We start from the raw sequence: 22,679 nt of genomic DNA, 5'->3' as shown, positions 1-22,679 counted from the left end.
GTGTACAAGAAGAATGGGAAGCTGCACGTGTGCATTGATTTCAGGAACCTCAATCAGGCCATGCCGATGGACGGATACCCAATGGTGTCAGCTCGACGATTTAGCCTAGGGGTTTTGCAATTAGTTTTGTCTCGCGATTTAGCGTAGGGGTTCTGCAATTAGTTTTGTAATTAGCTTATGTTTAGTCCTCCTAATTAGTATCCGAACATTCGATGTGACAGGGCTAAAGTTTAACCCCCTCCTCTCAAACACCCCCTTATTTGGTAGGCTGGAGGGGGTCACGGGCTAGGCCCACCCGGCTGTAAAAATGGCTCGCTAGGCTACACCGCGTGGAACGCCAATTTTAGCCGTTTCACGTGGTGCAGGCTCGCGAGGGTGCCTTTTCGCATACGCGGAGGGAAGGCGAGAGACCGAATAGGTCTTCATGCCAGTTTTTGGGCTGTCTAGGGTTACCTCCCGCCGGTATAATAGCGGGGGTTCCCGGCCGCCTTGCCTCTCCTCCCCTAGACGCGCCGCCTCCACTCGCTACTCCTCCGCTCTTCTCTCTCTCGTTCCCACTCGATCCCTCCTCTCCTCTCCTCTCCGCTCGGCGAGTTAGGGCGAAGGCGAAGGCGATGGCGCGGCCGGTGGCGCCGCGCCAGATCCGGAGGCGTTTGTGGTCGCCGTCACCGGCGGGCGCGGGGTCTTCATCCTCGGCGAGCGTGGGTACATGTTCACTGGTGAGCGTTGGGTCTCTGTCAGCAGCGAACATTGGATCAGTCCTTCGTCTTCGTCACTGTGTAGATCTGCTACCTCTCCGTCCCCGGCCACCTAAGCAACCTCTTCGTCCCCGACATGACCTGTTTCTTCCTCTCCACCGAGCAGATCTGCCTCATGTTCTTACTGTTCGAGTCCTCCCTCGGGTCCTCCACCAGCACATGCTACTTCCTCCTTTTCCCTACGACGGTCGTCTTCGTCTTCACACAGGTATGTCCCGGACCTCCTCCTCTCATGTCCTTAGGTTGTCGTTTCCTCTTTTATGCGATGGGATGTGGGCTGCTACGATGAATCTTTGGTACTTTGCTTCGATCTGTTGAGTTTTATTTCATGGAAGTGCAATAGATCTGCCATGGGTGGAGTTTCAGGGAGCTGTACTTTATCCTAGGGTTTTCTTGCATGATTAGTAGGGTATCCTCGCCGGATATGCATACCTTCATGTACAACTATCATGCGTTGTTGTTATTTTCACTTCTTTACGATCTGTTGGTACTGTTATTCTATATGTTCCAGTTAATTTGTGTGAAATCCACACGCTTCTTGCGTTGGGTTCTTGGGGTAACCTCATGTTGGGGTTTCCTTTCACGCCTAGTTGGGTATCCGCGCCGGATAAGCATGTGTACTCGTAGATCTGTCAGTTTCTTGATATTTGCAGTGGCTACATTAACTTATTCAGATCTGTTGCACCTGTTGTTTGACCTGTTGAAGTTTAATTCATCTATTAACATGTCCTGTGTAGACAATGCGTGGATGTGGAGTTGTTGGCACGAAACTGTGCATATTGCTAGTTATGTGATGTGCAGTGAGCCTCTGGGATGCTGCCTTTCGGTAGCAGCTGTGGCGATGATTGTTTTTTGCCTAAGTTCAATTAGAACTATTGGTTGTTTTTCAGGATGAGCCTCGGGAAGGCTACCTGGGGTAGCAACCGAGGCTATGATCCCTGATTGATCTGTTGAACTGGATTTGGAGTTTGTGTGCATGGCGTTGATGTTGTGGAGGAGCCTCTGGATGGCTCTAGTTTCACTAGGCATCCTGGCTATGATCCCCGTGCTGTATGTTCAATTGGATGAAGGGTTTCCTTTTTGGTCGATGATGTTGAGGAGAGCCACTGGGAGGCTAATTTTGTAGCAGCCATGGCTATGATCCCTGTATTGTGCATCCTGTTGTAAGCTGCCACACTATAGGAAGTCTTAAGTTCCATTACGGTACTAATTGTTCTAAATTTTGTTCCTTTTAATGCAACATTGTAGATGGACTTGCACGAGTACCGTGCCAGGATGGCTTCTCAAGCTGCTGCTCTTGTTGTTGTACGCATTACATTCCTGTGCTCTAGGTTTAGGAGGGCCACATCTGATTCGTATGAGGACGAGTGCACTGTTTGGGTCCCAAGGAATGTGGTGGATGTTGAGAGACAGACAAACCTAGATAAAATTTATAACTGCATAGAGGTTGAGTCTGTAAGCATGCTAAGGATGCATAAAGCTCCTTTCTTTCAATTGGTAAACCTATTTAGGGGGAGGTACCTTCTAGAGGACAGCAGACACACTAGTGTTGAGGAGCAGGTAGCCATGTTTCTTCACATTGTGGGACACAACCAAAGGTTTTGGGTGGTTCCATTAGGAGGTCCATAGAAATTGTCAGTAGGTACTTCGTGCAGGTTCTTTATGCTGTTGGGGAGCTGAGGGGTGAGATGATCAGGGCCCCTGAAGGTGGCACACACCCTAAAATTCTTGGGAGCCAGAGATGGAACCCATATTGCAAGGTACTTGGGATTGTTTGTAGTGTCCTTAAATTCTGTTTGTATTCTATTTGTTTGCTACCTTCATGGTACACTGATGCATACGTCATAACTGTCCTAGGATTGTATTGGAGCTATTAATGGAACCCACATTCTGGCTAGGGTTCCATTTAAGATGCGGGCTGCATTTAGAGGCCGTAAGCAGAGCCCAACATAGAATGTGCTAGCTGTTGTCGATTTCGACATGCGGTTCACCTATGTCCTTGCTGCATGGGAAGGGTCAGCTCATGATGCGCTGATCCTACCTGATGCGTTAGAGAGGGATGATGGGTTGAGGGTCCCACAAGGTACACTACAAGCCCACCTTGTTATTTTGTCTTGTACATTGCGGTTGTTGATCACTCCTAATTGCATTCATGTGTAGGAAAACTTTACCTCGCCGATGCTGGCAACGCACTGCGGCCTGACTTCCTACCACCATATAGAGCTGTTGGGCACCACATGTCTTAATTTGAGGGTAGGAGAAGTACAAGCATTACTAAGGAACTCTTTAACCTTAGTCACTCATCCCTTCGCACCACAGTTGAGAGGGCTTTTGGGGCACTTAAGGGAAGGTTTCGCATGCTAGATAATAAGCCTTACCATCCGTATCCCTTCCAAGTTAAAGTTGTAATTGCTTGTTGCATTCTGCATAACTGGATTTTAGGTTTTGGGGTAGATGAAGATGTGCCAGGGGAGGATTTCTCACCACCTGCTCAGGGTTCACAGCCTGCACCCACACATGTTGCAATGTCACAGGAAGCTCGTGCCTGGGGTGTTTAGAGGGATGAGTGGGCTTTGTCCATGTGGCAGATAGGGGGTTACCCAGGTGGTAGATTTGTAGGCAGGGAGGATTGCGAGACCAAGAACTCAAAGGTAATCACAAGAACACATGGGTTTAGACAGGTTCGGATCTCCGAAGAGTACTACCCTACATCCTATGTTTTGCTGGATTGTATTGCTGGTATTGTTCGCGGTGAGTTGATGTGGGATGAGTTGCCCTCAGGAGGTGCCCTTAGCTACCTTATATAGGCTGACGACCTAGGGTTACAAGTCGATTTGAATCTAATCTAGTCGTTTGTTACATGAAACGTAATCTGAGTCGGATTACAATATGTATCCCGCAATATCCGAGTTGAATCGCCCGACCACCTTGACTTGTACTCCAAGTACTTTCATGTCCTTGGTCCGCACACCCTGGTCGGGCAAGCCCACTTGTCAAGACCAGCCAGAATCTTGGTCGGTGGGGACCCATGGGGTACCCATATCCCTCACTGATACTGTGAACAATGTGGTAGCTGCATTGAGGGAGACTGGGCCTAAGCAGGTGCACCTGGCTTCTTTGTGGAGTCCCTCATCGTTGCTTTTAGCCATCTCCTAGACAATAAGTCCCAGGGCAATGCATTTGTCAAGATGGGTGACAGCCACCGCACCCTCTGGCTCAGGACCTGGCTAGGCAAACACTACTACTGACCACGTGGTAGCTGCTAGTGCCTTCTAGCTCAAGGAAAACAGTTGAGCATGTCTCCATCCCTAACCACTGCCTTCTTTTGCACAAATCTCTATATACGTAGGTCTGACTTGTTAGGGTGTAGCCTCACTTGCACTTGGCCTTTTGTGGTGGTTTTTAGTTTCACATGGGGGTGGCTAATTACTAATAAAGTTTTATTGCAGCATGGAAAGGTTAAGATATTGCTACTAACTATTTGCTAAGGAATTGCATGGTAAGTAAGTATTATAATATGATGGATCTAGTACTGCTATATGCCTGTGATACTTGTGATGTGATGCCATGTATGCTTGTTTAGATTATACCATATTTACTTTACCTAAGTTGTTGCCATGTTGACTTGTTTCTGCTATGCTTGAATGTAATATTCCAAAAAAATTAGAAATATTAAATTGAGTGAAATTTAAAAAAAATTAAAACTTTTTGTTTGAATTGTGTGCTCATTTGAAAATGGAAGACAAATTCAAATTCTACTCACATCTAGAAATTTCCTAATAAATTAAATCTCAAATTAATTTCAAAATATGTGTGCTAGTTGATTTGGCTCTTTTTAGATTTTATTTGGCTCTCAAATATGTGTGTGCTTGAATTTTGAATCTAATCCAAAATTCAAACTAAAAAAATAAAAAAAAATAAAATCCAAACCTAATACTATCCTAACATCTAACCCCAGTCCGGCCCGAGGCCAAACCGGCCTGGCCCGCCAGCCGCCCCCTAGCCTCACCGCCTGGGCCAGTAAGCTGGCCCGCTACGGTGGCGCAGCTAGCCCGCCAGATCGCCAACGCCACCGCTCCCCCTCTCTTTCTTTCACTAACACACCGGACCCACTCGTCAGCCGGCACTGCTCCCCTTTCTTCCTCCTCGCGCGTAACGCGTGCGGGGGTGATGGGGTGAGCTCACCACGCTGGCATGCACTACGCGGCCACGTGCACGCCCATGACTCCTTCCAGAGTCTTCCACCACAGGGAAAATTCCACGTTTCCCTTGCCTCGCGCTTCCAAACTCTAGCGCCGAGCCGCTAGATGGTTGCCACGCCATGCCCCGGCGCACCCGTCGAGGATCGACGGTGTGCAGCCCATGGTGCATTGCCCCGCTGCGCTTGTCCCGACCCTGGGCTATAAATAGCCCCAGCCAGCAGCCTCTCCTCGCATCCTAGGGGCTCTGTCCTAGCTGCCGCCATGCTAGCCCGAGTAGAAGAGGGGAATAGGAAGAAGAGGAGGAGGAGAAGAAGTAGGGGAGGAGTAGAGGCCGCCACCGTTGCCGTCGTGCTGCGCCCGTAGGAGGAGGCCGTCGTCGTGCTATGCCTGGAGGAGAGGCCATCACCGCGCCGCGTCACTGGAGCCGTCGCCACCACCTCCACCTCACCGTGAGCCACCATTTCTCTCCCTTCTTTCGCATTTTGGCACCTCTGTCCCGGCCTTCACCGCCATCTCCCTCGAGCACGAACACCACCAGCCACTGCCGCCACATGCTTAGCCTCTCCATGGCCTTGTCATGCCGCGGGACCGCACACGCGCGTGGATGTTGGGGTGTTTTCACACCCAGCCACACCACCGGCACAGCCCTGGGGTTAACCCCACCAGGCCGTGCATGCTAGCGCGATGCTTTGCCGCGCCGCGCGCTGCCTCCTTGTGCTCGCAGCCGCGCCGCGGCCGCCATGCTGCCCACCGCGATGTCGCACCATGCTGCGACGTCACGAGCCCGCCTCGCTGCTGCGCCAGGCAATCAGGCGAGCGCCACAGGCTCGGCTACACGAGTGTGGCGCTCAGGATCTGGCCGACACACCGGATCCCGGGCTGACCCGGTGCGACCACGTGTGCACTACGTGGGTGCCACGTGGCAATGCCATGTGGGATAGGGTGGCCACGTGGCGCAGACGTGGCATGGGCTAGGCCCACACATAGGGCCCACTGGCCAGTGGGGCCCAGTTGACCGCTGACCGGCTAACATTGACCAAGTCAATGTTTGGTCAATGTTGTCTGTTGACCGGGTCAATGATGACCATTGACCGGTCAATGCCGACACGTGGCACCCTCCTGTGCTGCCACGTGGCGCAACTAAAAGCTAACACGTGTCACTCTAATTAATGTTTTCTGAAATTAATTAAATAATTAATTAAATCATTTCATCTTTAAAAATTCATAACTAATTCATTTGAACTTCGAAAAATATGAAACTAGTTACATTAAATTCATAAAATTGAGCCCATGCTATTTGTAGCTAGTTTGATGTTATTTGGATCTTCTAAATTTAGCTTTCTTGGATTTTGTTCCTAGATGTAATGCCGATTAATTTATATTGTGCCGTATCTCGTCCTGTTCAGACCCGAGCTACAACCTAGAAGACTCCTTGGACCCTGACTACACCGATGAGGATCCCAACGACTACGGACAAGGTTTCATATCACTCCTAATCATATAGATCATATGCATGCTTAGTTGCTAGCGCTCTATTTATGATGCTTGGATGATGATTGATTGCATAGCCTATGTGTCTAGCCTTGCCTTGATAATTATTTATCCTATTTTCCTTGTTACCTACTAGTGCTACAGATGCCTAGCTAGTCCACCTTACTGATATCCATATACATACTTTTGAGTTATGGATGGGCATATGCCATGACTTTGGTAATGGGATTCCTTGTACACTCTCGTGTGTGTTTTGGGTGAGTGTGATTCCTTGACATGTTTTGGCAGAAGCGAGTTGCAGTTGGTACTGGGGAGTGCCTTGCCAGGGGAGAGCATTCTGGACTCCCTCCACCCCCTGTGCCTATGGCGGGTACCTTGTTTGACACTGAGGAGCAGGTGATGTACTTGTACATTGCAGGTGGTACCTTGTTTAACACTGAGGAGTAGGTGACGTACTTGTACATTGCAGGTGCTTCGGCACATACTTGTGGAGTTGAGTGCTCGCTCTCGGCGCCTAAGGACCGAGTCAGTTTACCACTAGTCACAGTATCTATTTCCGTACATACCGTTCGTCTTGTTATGGGCGGGGTTCTATCCGAGACTAATGGTGGATAATGCTCAGCTTGTTGGTGGATTGGAGGATCAGTGTAAGGAGTTCGAGGTGTTGACCTGCTCTGACCAAACTGCACCCCGGTGTGGGTAGGTTTCATAGCTTCGAGGTCCTCAACTGGAGATGGCGTGCCCTGCAGTTGAGGATGGTTCCAAATTCAAGGAAACATGAGAGTACTATCCACTTACTAGGGCTCTGGTTGTTTGGTAGGGTTTGGACGGATCGCTACCATTCAAGCTCCATCCGTGTGGGTACAACGATACAACCTCTGTAGAGTGTACAAACATATAGCTATAGTCCGTGTCTACTAGTTATGGACAGTGCTATTGACTACCGCTACTTCTGACTAGACTTATATTTATTCTTCTACCTTCCCTTTTTTGAGATAGGCTGACGTTTCCTGTTGAGATGTGAGGGGAGGGAGCTCTCACATCGCCTAATGTGTTTGGGTGCTGGATTCTTGGGTGAAGTATCTGGTGATTTGTGACGACTTTCTTGATGTGAGGTGTTGACCTCGGAGATGGCATTGCTTTGATGCATCCTTAATTGTTGTTGTTGCTGCTGCATATATCTCTACAGCCATATATAGGTTGATCCATGCATATAGTATTATTTTCCCATTTGCTTGACTTGCTGCTTTTGGGAGATGACATGGCCTACCAGCTTTTTGGGTAGATGGTGGCTTTTCAGGGTCGTAGCCTGACTACAACTTTGACAACGACGAATGGGAAGACTAGGGATGGTACCTCGCCCAAGTCGCCTCTGGAGTTGTTGCTCACCACGCTACATGTTACCGTTGTGTAGATGTTTTATTTTTCATGATTCAGTCCTGATGGACTTGTACCGACATGTGCCGAAGTGTTGTACTCGATATTTATGATATTGTTACTCTGTTGCTATTCTATATTTCTGTGTTGGAATAGATTTGTACTATCTGAGACAAGAATTCGCACATGATAGCCTTCCTGGGACTATCATGGAGGTGTGTAGGCTTGAATTCTCGAAAAAGGGAATTTAGGTTGTTTCATTTAACTTGCTGTTTCATATGCTTGCATGTTCCTGCTGTTCTTTAACTTGTTGTTTATTTTGTTGTTCTTCAAGATGTTGTTTAATTTACTACCATGTTTAATTTCTGTTTAATTTGCTGTTCTTTAAGATGCTGTTTAATTTGCTACCATGTTTAATTTGTTGTCCTTTAACTTGCTGAAGTTGTTGACATGTTTCAGTTACTTTTTTCCTGCTGCTATTTTCCTATTCTTTGGTCTGTGATTATTAGTGATGGGTAGGACAATGATGAAGTGGCACTTCTATTCTGGTTGTTCTTCATGTTGTTCTTCTGTTTGTAAGGTTTATTGCCTCTATTATACTCTTTATTTCTACTCTTTTCCTCCTACTTTTGAGTCCATATGACATTAGGTGAAGATTTAATTTCTAATCTAAAGCCCAACATACTTCTTTCCATGCCTGTAATGCACTTGTACTGAGGCAATCTCATGTTGGCTGCTTTTTTGTTATGTCTGCTTGTTTGGGGATGATGAGCCTAAATTTTTTTTCTCTAACCCAGCTAGATACGGATACGACCTTGTCACTTTTTGTGATCGAACTGCGATTGTTTAAATGCAAGTGTTTGAGGCAGGATATTAGATTGGTGAAGCAAATACTTTCATTATGGTGAGGCTTCTATTTTTTTTTGTATTTGCTCTTAAGGTTTTACTGTAACGTGTGCGGATGATGACAGGCTTGCAAGTGCGCTTGGTAGGTTGTATTCCCCAAGCTCAATGTGGACCTCGATCAAGTTGCCTTATGGTGACTTGAGCAACATCCACTCGAGCTTGGCGAGCAGGACCTCTCAATATGCCACAACCAACCCTCTCTGACGCCTCCATTTAATTCTTGGCGATGATGTAAAGGTGGTAGCATGCATGCTGCAAGATGTTGCCTACGTACTGAGGCAAACAAGGTATACCTTGTCTTAATTGCCTCACTATTAGGCAGCTCCTTAGTGCATGCATCTGCACCTGAGCTAAGCAAACCCACTTGTCTCTTATGTTGCTGCCTTGTTAATTTACTTTACAGTAGTGTTGTCTCTATGGATGGTGATGATGATGACGATGCTCACACTGGCTACCAAACACACCCCTTAGGACCCTAGCAGGTGTTAGCTCCTAGTGATGCGGTTAGGGGTTCCTCTAACTGCCTCACTAGGAGGCAACTCCTACCTCTGTCCTATTGTTTGGGCAAGTACTGCACTAGATTTGAGCCATGCATCCTTTTATAGCCAATGATGACTAACCAAATGGGTGATGTCTGAGGCTTTTATTCAGTTTTACCTAATTTTCTTAACTTGAATTTGTTTCTGCTACCCATATTGATGCTTTTACCTGCTGCCAAAGAGTCTTGGAGATGTTGCCTGCTGATAAGGCACATGGGAACCTTCTCTGGTTCTTGTGCTTATTCGTAGGCTGAGCCATTTTTGAGGTGACGAGGACTTGATTTTCATGCACTTCTGTGAACTTGGTTGCTATTTTTTTGCTGAATCCTGACCCATTACTTGTTAACATTGTAGATTAATGGCCTGGTGGACATTCTTTGATTTCAAATTTGTTGTCATCGTGGTTCTGCTTCCTCTCTTCATTAATGTTGGCATTTGCAAGTGATTATTACCCTTTGTGCCATGTTCCTGCTTGGTTTTACTTCAACTCTCATGCAAGGAAGCCTCTAATTATATTAACTAGGTTGCTAATCACTTTGTCAACTCAATGTAATTCTGTTCCTATGTAAATTTTGCTCACAAGTGTACTGTTGACCTCCCTAATTGCTTGTTTATTAAGTCATTTTATTTCAAAATCTTTTGATATGTGCATTTCTAGGTGCTTGTAGGGGGGCTAACATTCACCAGCGCCTGCGCGTGGTGAGAGCAACTCTCCCCTGTGCAGGCTACCAAACACCATCTTTTGATGGCAACTTGGGTTAGTTAGGGGGGCCACTGCCGGCCCACCCTACCAAACATCCTCCCAACCCAACCAACATCATGGGGTGCAGATTTACCGATTAATATCTTTACACCCTATAAACCTAACCTGTCTGGTTGGAGCCTGGCTTACGGGCCCGGTTGAGGCAGCCTGGGCTACCAAAGGCGCCTCGAGTGAAAGGGAGGACGCGGGGCGCCGCCCGGGAACATGTGTTTCCCATGCCGGATTGCAGAAAAAAAACGGATGGGTTTCCAAAGAAAAACCAACTGCCGAACCACACGATTGTGCGCGCGCGTGCACGGGCCGGCCCGGGCCGCGTGAGATCTGGCGGAACCGACCGACCAGCCAGACGGCGGAAACTGCCAAAGCGCGGGGAAGGAAGGGAAAGCACGCGGAATCCGCGAGGCCTCGCGCCGGCGCCGTGGTTGTGGGCGCGCGCGGCCCGCAGGATCATCCCGGGGACGCGGACAAACCGGGCCCGAACCGGCGGGGCAGCGCAAACCGCAGCGTGAGCTTTGGCTTAGCTTAGCAGTGACATCGGGGCGGGGCGGGGCTCGGAGGCGTGTGTTCTGTGCTCCAGACGTGGAAGGGTCGTGGAAAGCAGACCCGGTTCCACGGGCCGGCACGTGCGATCGAGTACTAGCAGCCTACACGGCGGAGTCAGGTGGATTTTTTAAAAACCTTTCTCCATTCCCGTGCTCTCCACCCACCCGGAATTTCCTCTCTACTTCCACCCATTTTCGAAATTTTCTGTAGTAAAATATCGGTAACACAAGAACTATCAGTTTTTCTTCCCGGAAACAACATTTGCATACCCTTTTTCGTTGCAGAACATAGAACGGAAAGGCAATCGACGCCACACATGGGACGGACATCGCATGTCGTTCACTCGTGACACGATTCTGTGTTCAGGGATCAGGTCACCACGACGTTTTCTAATCGCGAAAAGCTTTGGCACCATTTCAGCTAATCAAAGCTAATCTCTCTTACTACCTATAAATAATATCACGATATGACGATCGTTTTAGCGACCGTAGTTTGGTCAACTTAAAGATACAGGTTGCCAGCTGTTTTTCTTTATCGAAATTTTCTGCAAAGAAGCACGCAACTGCAAGGCATTGCTATGAGGAAAAAAAAGGGGGGGGGGGGGGGGGGGACAAAATAGAGAAGAAACTCCGGTATAGACGACGTATTGGCTTTTTGCACACCTATCTGTACATGGTACATGACAAGTAGTTTACAGGGTTACAGCTAATGCAACAAGAGGTACTCCTATTAGTAAAGGAGAGCAGTAGAGTTGTTGCAACCTCCAATTCCTCTAATTAACACGATTTTTGTTGACTGCTCTCAAGTCACATCCTGCTCCGTCAGAGGCTGGACCTGATCTTATCCTCCAGGGAACAGTTGTGATGCCAGATTTTATGGTAGCAGAGTTGACCCGACCCAGCTGACATTTTTTGAAGCAAGTAACACTACAAGATAAACAATTCAAGTCAACAGACGCCAACACATGCTACAATTTCCGCTCAAAGGAAAAAAAAAGTTTCGCGTGACACACATTCGCAGCGCAACTTTGTCTATTAAAAGAAATGGGATCGAAGGGGGAGACGGCCCCACCAATTCTGAAGAAAGGAGGCCGAATGATTGTCTACTGAGGTGCGCTAAAAAAATCTAGGCACGTCAAGTCAACTAGGTTTGGTAAAACGATATTCATTCAAAAGTTGACAGTCTCACAAGCACCAGCTTGTTCCTTATTGGCTTATTCCAAAAACTCTTGACCGACGCGGTGAGACTGAACTTCAAAGTACTAACCCAAATGGTAAAAGAAACAGGTGCAACATTTTGCTTTGCTCAAGATGACATTGGTATCTGAAAAAGGAAAAAAAATAGACCAACCTAGGAGGACCTAGGTGGCTTTATACTAACAAGAAAATAGGCACTCAAATTTGTCTCGACGAGGACTTAAATTTAGGTAGTCTGGTTTTACATCCACACCCATAAAGCAACTGAGCTTTTGTTTAGATGAGGCTTAATACCGATAAGACAACTGAATGATCCTACAGCATCAACAGACTAAATTGCTTCACCAGGAAAGAATGGACCACAGTCTCAAAGGAGGATTACTTCTGCATCCTTCGATGCTCTTCTCATCTTCAGGAGACGCCTGAGGGATTCTTTGTCCAGTTTGTTGTTGTCTTTTATTTGCGCTATTCTAAGTACGGGTGCATCTTCAAGCAAAAGTTTCAAGAAGCCTGACTCTGCACAGGAGCCAGCAAAGTTGTTCAGAACAACTGTATCCAGGTTATTGAAGAGACCGGACTGGTGATCAATGGAGTCCCAGAAATTCGAGGTGGGTGTGCCATAGCCCCTGTAAATAAGCTGCAAAGTACAAACTGTTAAGAAGGGAAATGGAGATTTGAGATGTAGGAATGTAGCAAGGTGAGGATTTTCATCAGCCGTACCTGTAGCTCAAGGCATCGCAAGTTGGGAGCAACTTGAAACAAACAGTGAGCAGCGTTTGCTTCCTTCAGATTACCAAGGTCAATCCCCAGGGTTATCTCAGTCAATCGATTTAACAATCTTGGTAGTTTACCAGGCAAGATTCCATGAGCTGCGCACTGTAAAGTAGCAAGGTGTCACCTAACATGACTAAATGGGGAAATAATAAACATCAAGGGACGGGCTGTGGCAGTTTCTTAGTTCTTACCTCAAAAGCATGCCCGAGCAATGAAATATTTTCAATATCTAAAAGAGAACCGATGAATTGAGAAAGATTAAAGTTGCACCCCGCCCTCGGAACATAACCAGTGTTAACTTGCAGATTAATCGCTGCTGAAGAGACATGTGGTGTGACCAGACTGAGGTGTTTAAACATGCCATCAACTCTTAGTATCTTGAGCTTTGTTGAGTGGATAATGATATCAGCAAAGCTGAGCAACCTAGAGAGAACCAGTTTCTCTAAGTTTGGGCAACTCGCTACTAATTCCCCTATATTGTTTTCTGTTGCACAGAAATCAATAAAATGAAGGGTATGTATTCGCTTAAAACCTGTAAACACAGGTGGCAACTGAAAAACACAACCTTGCAGGCAAGCGTATTCCAGTTCCTCACAGGAGAAAAAAGAAGAAGGGATCTTGTAATTCCTCCAGATCTTTGTCCTAATTTGAATTTCCTTAACTCCATTTCTTGACAACATAAGCATCCATCTGTGGATGTGTCCTCCAGGGGATAGCAAATGAACCCGTCGGACATTCAGTTCGAACTTCAGAATTGGGCCATTATGGAGGGAGAGAACCATAATGATGAAATAGACAAATTTGTTACTTTCACCCTCTTCAATACCATTACCTAAATCAAAATCATCTTCCCTGAAAGTCAATTCTGTCATTGAAGCCCATGTGTATCTCCACTTCCTTGACAAGAGGCATGTTCCTACAGCTTCTTTTATAGGCAAACAACAAAGAATTTTGTCCTTTATAACATCTGGTAGATTGCTGATGATATCAACATTTGCAACAGATTTATGTCTTTTCTTTTGGGAACCTCCACGATCCATTGGGCCCACTTCTATTGCAAGAACCTGCATTGGCGATGTGACAAAAATAACTCATAAATATCTAAATCTAACACATGAATCATAATAGGTTTTCTTCCTTTTCATTATGCTTATATCTATGACAATGAAACAACTTATAAGACCTTATGGAGTTACTACTGGACCCTTTAATCAGTTGAAGTTATGCCCCAAGGTTTTAAATTGTAATATATATATATATATATATATATGTCATCACAGCGAGTTCCAAGAAAGCTATTGGAGTGGTGGTAGAGTGTACAGGAGTCCGTGGACAGCCCAGCCAGCCTGACATCTTCGTTTATTAGCTCAGGTTGGACCAGGCCCAATGTCAAGACAAGCTAAAACTTCCCTTTGAGCTAGACGCTTGATACATGTAGCCTAAGCCCGACACGGCATGAGGACACAGCTTTTTTCTTATATATATCTGTGGACACTCTATTTTGGGAAGAAATAATATCTATTTTGGAAAGAAAAGAAGTACCTCAAGCTTAGAACCCAACCTTGTTGGGTTGGGCGAGTTGAACATTACATCTTTGGGTTGAGGTTTTATACTTGAACACTTCTAATATCACGGAAGCAATTCAACACAGCAGGCCTTTTAGGTGCTAAACTAATGTATAGCCCTTTCTAAACCTCAGTAGATGTTAGTTAGTCAAAGTTTATTGATTGAATTGAATACATAAAATCACGATCAAAATGTTTTAGCCAATAATCACGCATTAAGTATGGCGGATTAAATCATTAATCATCAAACATAGAACCTATTGATATAAATGAAAATCCATAGTTTTGAATCTATTATGAAAACCTTAGTTTAATTAGCTAGATAAATTTCCAGAAACTGGTTTTAAATGAAATTATGTCTAAACATGATTGTACATCATAAAGTGACGAAGAGTATAGAAATATTTCGGACATGGCATGAAATGAGCTAATATAGCTACAAGCTATTATCTATAGAACCAGCAACTGTCCATGTCATGGCCATAGCTACGCTCTTGACCCTTTTAGGCATAACATCACCTTTCAAAGTCTTACGATGCTATAGCCTATTTCAAAATTTTCTCAGTAGACGCCATAGCAGAGTATAGTACTTTGCACAGGCCATTTCTACAGAGAAATAGTACTCCACATGCACTCAAATGGAAGACTTGATAGACCCAGGAAAAATAAGATATCAGGGGGACTTCAGTTGGCATACAGCAAAAGAGCATACTATCTACTTCAGCTAGCAATATTTTTCAGGCTCGAGTGCTCAACCGTATGCTCTGCCATTAGCCCATCTCATGCATTTTGATCTCCCCACGGAAATAAGGACCACAAGAAAACAACAACTTGTAATATAAACCAATTTTATCCCAGTACTCCTGATTTATGATCCTTCTAAATATAGAAATCGCCGAACAGCAAACCAGTTTATTCACCAAGAATAAGGTAGCGAGAGATGCCAATGTATTATGTACAGGCATTAGCCAAATACAGTCAAACGCAATATGGGATGGAAGGTTTAATTGTGCTCCAAACGTTGGGCAGCAAAATGGGGGAAACGATGCGCAGCTTGCGAGTTGCGAGGCGGGGAGAGCGTGCCGAGACGTGACGGGATGCGGGATGCCCAAGTGACTAGCAAGGTAAGGGCGGAAGACGACTGGACCTCACCTTGCCCGGGGTTTGGGGCTCCGGCTGGGCTGCCCCCGATCTCCTCCGCTACCCTGTCGCCCAGGTTGGCTTCGGGCTCCTGTCCCCTTCCTTCTCCGCCCGCGGTAACCGGCGCCGCCACCGCCGAGAAATGGCCGCACGGCAGGGACGGGGGAATTGGCGCCCCTAAGGCGCGAATGGACTGCGACTAGGCGGGATTAGCTGGGTGGGCGCGGGCAATTGACGACTCCTGCCGGACGCTGCGCAGCACCGATCCTAGCCGGCGTGGGGCGGCGCCGGCACTCCACTAGTGGGGACCGGAGAAATCACGGTGAGGGGCAGCCGCACCGCGCCACGCCGGCGTTTCCGAGGTGCCGGGATAGATTTGGGGGTTTTTCTGGTCGAATCGCGCGACGGGCGGCGGATGTTCTCGGGTTGGGCCTTGGGCGGGGCAAAGCACGCGGCGCAAGCAACCAGGCCGGAGGAGAGCCCAAGGGCCAAGGTGTGTGTGTGTGGGTGGCTGGAGGCCGTGCAAGAGAACTCGGCCTCGGACCGTATTTGGGCCAAATCAAGCCTTGTCGTCGTTGCAAGAGATACACATGGCCGAGTTCTCTTGCACGCCTTCGTTCGCTAGAGAATGAGGCCTTCAAATATTTGCGAAACAATGTTTCGAAAATATTTGCGAAACGCTCCCTAGTTTGGAACTTTGGATCGCAGTTAATAATCGCCATCCGATCGCGATGAGATTCCTATAATTTACATGACCCTAAAATGAATCACTTGATTAACATTCTATTTGGCATGACTTCAACTTCAAACTTTAGCCTGAAGTTGAGTGAAGCTAGCTAAACATCCCAACTCCACTAATTTGTGGAGCAACCCAATTCTATGGAGTTCTAATTCATTTCTTTGGAGCAACTCTTTTACAACTCCAGAAATCTCCAATACGAACATAAACGTGGGGTTGGTGGTACCGGTTACATGAAGAACGGTTCGTTTTGTTTCTGTTCTGTCCATCCTGGCCTCCGAGTCCCTCCGCCGTCTCTCCGTGCCACCGCCCCCTCTCCCACGTGGCACCGCCGGCGCCGTCTCCTCGTGCCGCGAGAAGGCCTCAGCCCGCCGCCGTCGTTTGGCATCTCTTCCGACACCTTCTTCCCTCCCGCGCGCCGCCTGGCGGGCTCTTCCCCGCCGCCGCCGCCTCATTCGCCGGCCGGGAGCAGCGAGAATCGTCGTCCCTCTTTCTTTCCCGTCTTCCTCCCATCTCCCCGGCGCTCCCCTCTTGAATCCCGATGCCTCCCAACACACCTCTCGCCGGGAGCCGCTGGACGGGCACACCGTGCCGCGCGTTCGCCCGTGTGGTCGCCATGGCCCCGTTGGGCGCGCCGCCGGCCGGCCGCTGCCCCCATCCTGCGCGGCCGCCTACACCGTCCCGCGTAGCCGCCGTGGCCCCGTTGGGCACGCCGCCGGCCCGGCCGCTGCCCCCATCCTACGCGGCCACCGCTTCCTCATCCTGCGTGGCTGCCACAGTCGTGCTCCGCCGCGCCACCACGATTGCGTCCCGAATGCCGCCGGCCCCGTCCTTGCGTCGCTGCTATTCACCCGCTCAAGCTCCTGTGGCCTCTTGAGGAAGAAGAAGATAAGGTATGACCGAATGATAAGTGACAATCCATCCAAAAAGACCCTCCTTTTGGAGCTGGAGGCACCAACCACCCTATTTTAACAGCTCCAACTCTCAGGTGAAGTTTGGAGTTAGAGCGAAAAATTGTGAAGTTGGAGGCCATATGCCAAACGGAGCCTTGTCGTGATCAGATTGATTTCATTTAGCCCCTCGTTAGTTTAAAATCTGCTGCTCCTCCGCCCGTCCACCGCCGCCGCCGCCGTCCTCGACCACCAATCCCCGGCCCAGTTCCTAGCACCATTCCGCACCAATCTCTCCACCCGCAGCAAGAATGGAGGGCGGCACGCGGTTCGCCGCCGCATCCGGGCCGCGCGTTGGGAGCCGCCGGACATGGCGGCAACCGCGACTGCGATCGCGGTAAGGGCACCCAGCCAGGTACCGAGCTCGAAGCGATTGCTCAGGCTTTCATGGATTGATGGTGGACCTCTATCCCACCTCTGCCACCCCCGGACTCCGAGCGAGGGCAGAACGCGATGGCGTTGGCTTCGGCTCGCGCGGGAGGGGCGCGTGGAGGGCGCCACCGCGTCTCCCCGCCTGACTGCAGACAGAAGACGGCGTGCTGACTCCGTGAGTGCCCTCTCCCGTCACTAAAATGTGTGATGTACAGGCTACTGTTTTTTCCCCATTTTCGTTAATCTTCATATGTTTATCTTCTGATGGTTTGTTTCAATGCACCGGGAAGCTACTGGTCCTGTAATTAGGTCAAATAACCGAACAATAGCTATTAGGATCGGGAGGCAAAAGGAAAACATTGAGACAAAACATAAGTTTTCATGCTTTCCTCCATGTTCCCGTTCCCACTGCTCTTAGAGATTCTCTTTCTTCCTCTGCCTGGCTTACAAACTCAAGACCTCATCATCTAAGCCTACACAAGAACATTTTATTTTGTTCACTGGAACAATTTCGCAGGTCAGAGGAAGAGGAAGGAGCACCTAAGAACTGTAGGAATGGGAGGCATCAGGAAAACACATAGACAAATGTCTGTATCCAATTCTAGAGGAAAAAGAGACAGTTATTGTGCTTTCCTCCATGTTCCCATTCCCACTGCTGTTAGATATTTTCTTTCTTCCTCTTCCTGGCTTACCCAGGCCTAAAACAACAAGAACAAGAAGTCTGAACTGTTCAACAATGCCTATGGTATTCTTTGGTATATGTAGGGCTAGTGCAGTACTGCAGTGCTTTAGACCGTACAAAATCCTTATGAGGGAAATCAATGTATTTACCTACTTGCTACTGCATGGATCACTGCTGTGCATCCCATTCAATGAAAGTGGGCTGGGAAACTTCTGTTAATAATATGGCACACTCATAGATACCATTGGGTGGAAGGCCAACATCTAAGACCTTGAGCCTAAGAAATGCAGATTACTTCATGGGGAACTAACGTATAGCAGAGTAGGTGTCTTAACAGGAAATCTGATTATTGTTATCCCTATGCTGGCGGAATACAGCTGCTTGCACAAGTGGTATGGGCGTGGGTTATTCCCTCTTTTTAACCATAATAAAGGATCTCATTCCAAGAAATTGATGAACTACCTTGCATTTGAATGTACATATCAATTAGGCATTTGATCCTTCTTTTGTTAAACAAGCTTTATTTTACATTAGGTACAGATGAAAGATAAACATATTAAAACACTCAATATCAAGTCTGATGCTGGCTGGATTTGAGGATGGGTGGTCCCTTCTCGTGTGATCCTTCTGGAAGAGACAGAAGATAATGAACCCAATTCTCCAAAAGAAGTCGAACAACTGCAATAGTGGCGATCTGACTCTGTGAGTAGCCTATTTAGGTCTTGATATTCTTTTTTTGCAATTTGTTTTGGACATCCTCTTCTTCAATTTCGAAAGAGCATCTTCAGTTACGAACTGTGATATAGTCATTTGTGTGGGTTTGTGAATCTGGGATATAATTTTTGTGCTATTGTCCCTTGATTCACTGGTCACATGCTTGTATTCACTGAAATTGTTCTATACATTAGGCTATTGTACATGAAGCCTTTCCAGGATCCAATTTGTTAGCAATTTGGCACATACATGAAGTTTAATATTGAATGTTATTTGTAATCTATGTTCCCAAGCTTGTGCAATATCATAGTTCTGCCACTAAGATCTACGAAACCATGAATGTTTTTGTCTTTATCTCCTTTGTCTGCTCAAAACCTATGTTACCCTGGTATATCAGCTCGACGCCATACCAATATGTCACCGGTAGCTACTACATGTAAATGTTGTATTTTATTTGTCTTGAGTAATGGGGTTTGGTTCAGTAAAGAAGTAGTGGGGAACCTTTGCGACTATATATGTTCTCGAATCTCAACTAATATTTTGTACCTTTTTAATTTTGAACTATGGTTATTTCTAACATACCATATCTGTCCCACAATCATGATATCACCTTGGATTATGTGCTTACTGGTTAATAGTTGACGCCTACACCGTTCTTGTCTAGTAGAATCTGCAAAAGATACTAAAGTATGGACCTTGGTATTTCTCAATGTTTTTTGAAATGCCAAACAAAACTAAAGCATCCCAAAGCAAATCATATCTGGTGCAAGAAGAAGCACACCGCACATCCACAATATACTATTGTGAACCAAAGGAAGAGGAAGGAGCGCCTAAGAATGATAGGAATGGGAGACATTGGGAATACTCAAGTCTCATGCTCCATTATACGAGTAATAGCAGAGCTTAAGCTTTCCTCCATGTACCCATTCCTACTACACTTAGGCCCTCTTATCTTCCTCTTCCCAGACTCATTCTCTTGGCACCATCATTTAAACCTATATACAAATTTCCTCTTCTCTCTACTAAGACTAATGTGCAAGCCAAGGGGAAGGGGAAGGAGCATCCAAGAACAATAGGAATGGGAGGCACTGGGAAAACACAATACCAAATCTCCTTTGGTGCTAGAAGATAGGGTACAGAGCTCATGCTTTCCTCCATGTTCCCATTCCCAGTGCTCTTGGGTCCTCTCTTTCTTCCTCTTCCCTGCTCACCCTCCATATGAAAGTCCCAAGAAAATTCAGTAAAGAAGCTTGAACTCTTGTGCAACTCTTTGGAGCATTGGGGTATATATAGGCCTCTCTAGTTTAATGTGTTAGCACAGGGAAGAAATGCAAGGCATGTTGCACCAAATGAGTGATGGACATAGTCATTAATGATAGAGGGGTCAGGCAATCTGTGTGTTTTTTTTTTGAAAACTAGCAATCTGTGATTTTAGTGTACTTTAGTACTGGTGTATCTTCTGACCATGCGTATTACTGTCACCAAAAGCCAACAGCTTAGTCCGAAGAGCTGATATTATATGGCAAGGGGAAAAGAAAAGCATTGACATTCATTTAATTACCTAAGAAAGGGAGTGATGGGAGAAAGATGAGACAGAAACATCTGATGTGATGGCCCTTTTGTTAGATGTTGAGCAGTCTCAGAAAGAAAAAGGGTTAAGGATATACATGGAAGATAAAACCAGTGTCCAATTACAGTCTGTGTGCATGGTAATTAAGAGGAAGGCAAAACTAGACAAGTAAAATAAAAGAAACTTCAGAAAATCACCATCCATAATCCCTTTCAAGGGAAAAATAGAATTTACATTTTTCCGGCATACCGTTCAGTCCCCATTGGTTCCGTATGCACGTCTTGTTCAAGTGGCCATCTTCTGAAGACAAATTGATCTTGTAATGCCGCTAGCTGCCTACCATTTAGATTAGAACGTATTGGCAATTATGTCTTATCAATTCTCAGTTTGCCTTAGTCTTCTACTTATGCATGTTTTTGTCCATTTGCTTCACACGCCTCATGAATATTCTGTCTCAGTAAAACAATTGGTTTGCTCATATAATTTTGCTTTTTAGTTGCGGATAATTTTATAGATGAACTACGGCTTTCATGCATATATGATTGTTCTTTTATCTTCTTTTTTGTTTTTCAATCGGCATCTTAATGCCTGAGCCAACTCCAATTTATCGTAATGCCAGGTTAACTATTTGAGCTTGTGTCAGAATTGTTTTGATTGGAGTGATTAGTTAGCATTTGGCAGACACATCTGCAGCTCAACACATGACATGAACTTTGGTGAACTTAGTTAGAGAGAATAATCTAAGTGTGGTTCAGCTCAAAGGAACTAGGGATGGATATGTACCATGTTGACTCCTAAAGCTTTGTACTTACCACTTCAAACCTCACTGTTCTGGTTTCTTACTTCATATGCTACCTGTGAAGTGTACGTCTTCACATTATATGCAGTGTCTGCATAATCGTCAAAAGTTAACTTCTGTTCTGACACAAGTTAGCCAAGCCACCATCTTACTCATGAGTAGATTAAATCATGACAATAACCTGAGACTGAAATCATCACTCTAAGTAATCAAGCCCTCATATTAACATACACTTAATATGAAGAAAGAAACACTAAATATACTGTAATTATTCAAGCATAGTAATCAAATCAGGAACTGAGCCAACCAGACACCAGACACCAGACACTTTTGTGTTCGAGGAAAAAATAAAGAGACAACCAGACACTTCAATATTGTGTGAATCAAAAGGAAAAGGAAGGAGCACCAAAGAACAATAGGCATGGGAGGCATCAGGAAATCTTGAAGCAGATCCCACCTTCATGAGGTAACCATCAGTTGAGCTTTCCTCCATGTTCCCGTGCCCACTGCTCTTAGGCCCTCATTTCTTCCTTTTCCCTTATCACCTTTGCACTCTAATCATCCAAATTTATGTATGAAAAATCTATAGCTTTCCCTCTCAAATAGCTGTGCGAGACAGAAGGAAGAGGAAGGAGCACCTAAGAACAATAGGAATGGGAGGCATCGGAAACTAACAATGTTTTCTCCCCCATCGTTAGAGGAAACAAACATAGTAGGCTTTCCATCATGTTCCCACTCCCACTGCTCTTAGGCTCTTTCTTCCTCTTCCCGACTCACCTCTGTGCCTACAACTACAAAACATTCAGAGAAGCCTGAGCTGCTGAACAATTTCTGTACAGTAGATTAGAGTATACATAGACCTCAGTAGTAGTGTTGTGAACAATGAATGCATCTATTGGATGTGCACTGTGAGGTCCATAAGAAATAGCAGTGGATGACAGCTGGGCATGCTACATTGTCACAATGTAGAAAATTAGCAAGGTAGGATAGGTGGCATTTCTGCCCTGACAGGACATTGAATTTCCATCCACCCGGGGAAAATAAAGAACCATGCATAATGCATTAATATACTCTCTTAAGAGCCATTGGACAATAATACAAATTAGAGCTGGAGATGATGCATATGATGGACCTTGTTGCTGCGGCCTTTTGCCATCTGTTTCTGTTAATTTCCCAATGAACCATACAAGAAAAAAAAGGTAAGTTTGCATCTTCAGACATGTAATTTTAAGGAATGGAAAAGACCTAAACCCGTACACAGAAACAGGAAGGGTGGAAAACAAAAACCAGGCAAGCAAACTTTACGTAGTAATATTACAAATTCCTTGTAGTGAACCATGAGACAGGTTTGATTTTACATACTGAATTAGCAGAAACTATTAATTAAAAACCTTTGGAAGATCAGAATAGATCAAGGTTATTTTCTGGCCCCACTGTGAACGTTGGTGCAGGGAAAAAAAACTAGCTTTAATTTAAAGAGTACAATCTTGTAGCTTATTTTCTGCACCATCAAAGTATAAGAAAGTTGTACAAGTAACTCATAGTTTGTACTTTGAGAGCACTATGGCTCAATTGTGTCATTTTATTAATTGCAGAAAT

General features: G+C 46.0%; 1 protein-coding gene and 1 long non-coding RNA gene across 2 annotated transcripts; one reads left to right on the top strand and one right to left on the bottom strand.

Annotated features, from left to right (window-relative positions):
* Positions 1-11,838: 11,838 nt before the first annotated feature.
* Positions 11,839-15,631, bottom strand: LOC101775640 (F-box/FBD/LRR-repeat protein At1g13570). Its single transcript, XM_004962028.4, has 4 exons — positions 15,267-15,631; positions 12,741-13,613; positions 12,496-12,651; positions 11,839-12,412 (listed from the first exon to the last, which is right to left on the bottom strand). The coding sequence occupies exons 2-4, from the start codon at positions 13,587-13,589 to the stop codon at positions 12,143-12,145; spliced, it is 1,275 nt and encodes a 424-aa protein (XP_004962085.1). The 5' UTR covers positions 13,590-13,613; positions 15,267-15,631; the 3' UTR covers positions 11,839-12,142.
* Positions 15,632-15,986: 355 nt separating this feature from the next.
* Positions 15,987-18,994, top strand: LOC111256630. The gene is made up of 2 exons (XR_002676727.1): positions 15,987-17,490; positions 18,532-18,994. It is a non-coding gene; the product is annotated as an uncharacterized LOC111256630 (long non-coding RNA).
* Positions 18,995-22,679: the final 3,685 nt, after the last annotated feature.

The sequence above is a fragment of the Setaria italica genome, chromosome III (assembly GCF_000263155.2).
Source record: "Setaria italica strain Yugu1 chromosome III, Setaria_italica_v2.0, whole genome shotgun sequence".
Classification (NCBI taxonomy): Eukaryota; Viridiplantae; Streptophyta; class Magnoliopsida; order Poales; family Poaceae; genus Setaria; species Setaria italica.
This window is presented reverse-complemented; position numbering and strand designations above follow the sequence as displayed.

What these genes read in the sequence shown, in the direction of transcription:
- LOC101775640 (XM_004962028.4), bottom strand. Translation starts at nt 13,589, where the DNA reads ATGGATCGTGGAGGTTCCCAAAAGAAAAGACATAAATCTGTTGCAAAT. An exon ending in TGCTCGGGCATGCTTTTGAG is followed by an intron (nt 12,652 to 12,740) that starts GTAAGAACTAAG and finishes GCTACTTTACAG; the next exon opens with TGCGCAGCTCATGGAATCTT. An exon ending in TGCGATGCCTTGAGCTACAG is followed by an intron (nt 12,413 to 12,495) that starts GTACGGCTGATG and finishes TGTACTTTGCAG; the next exon opens with CTTATTTACAGGGGCTATGG.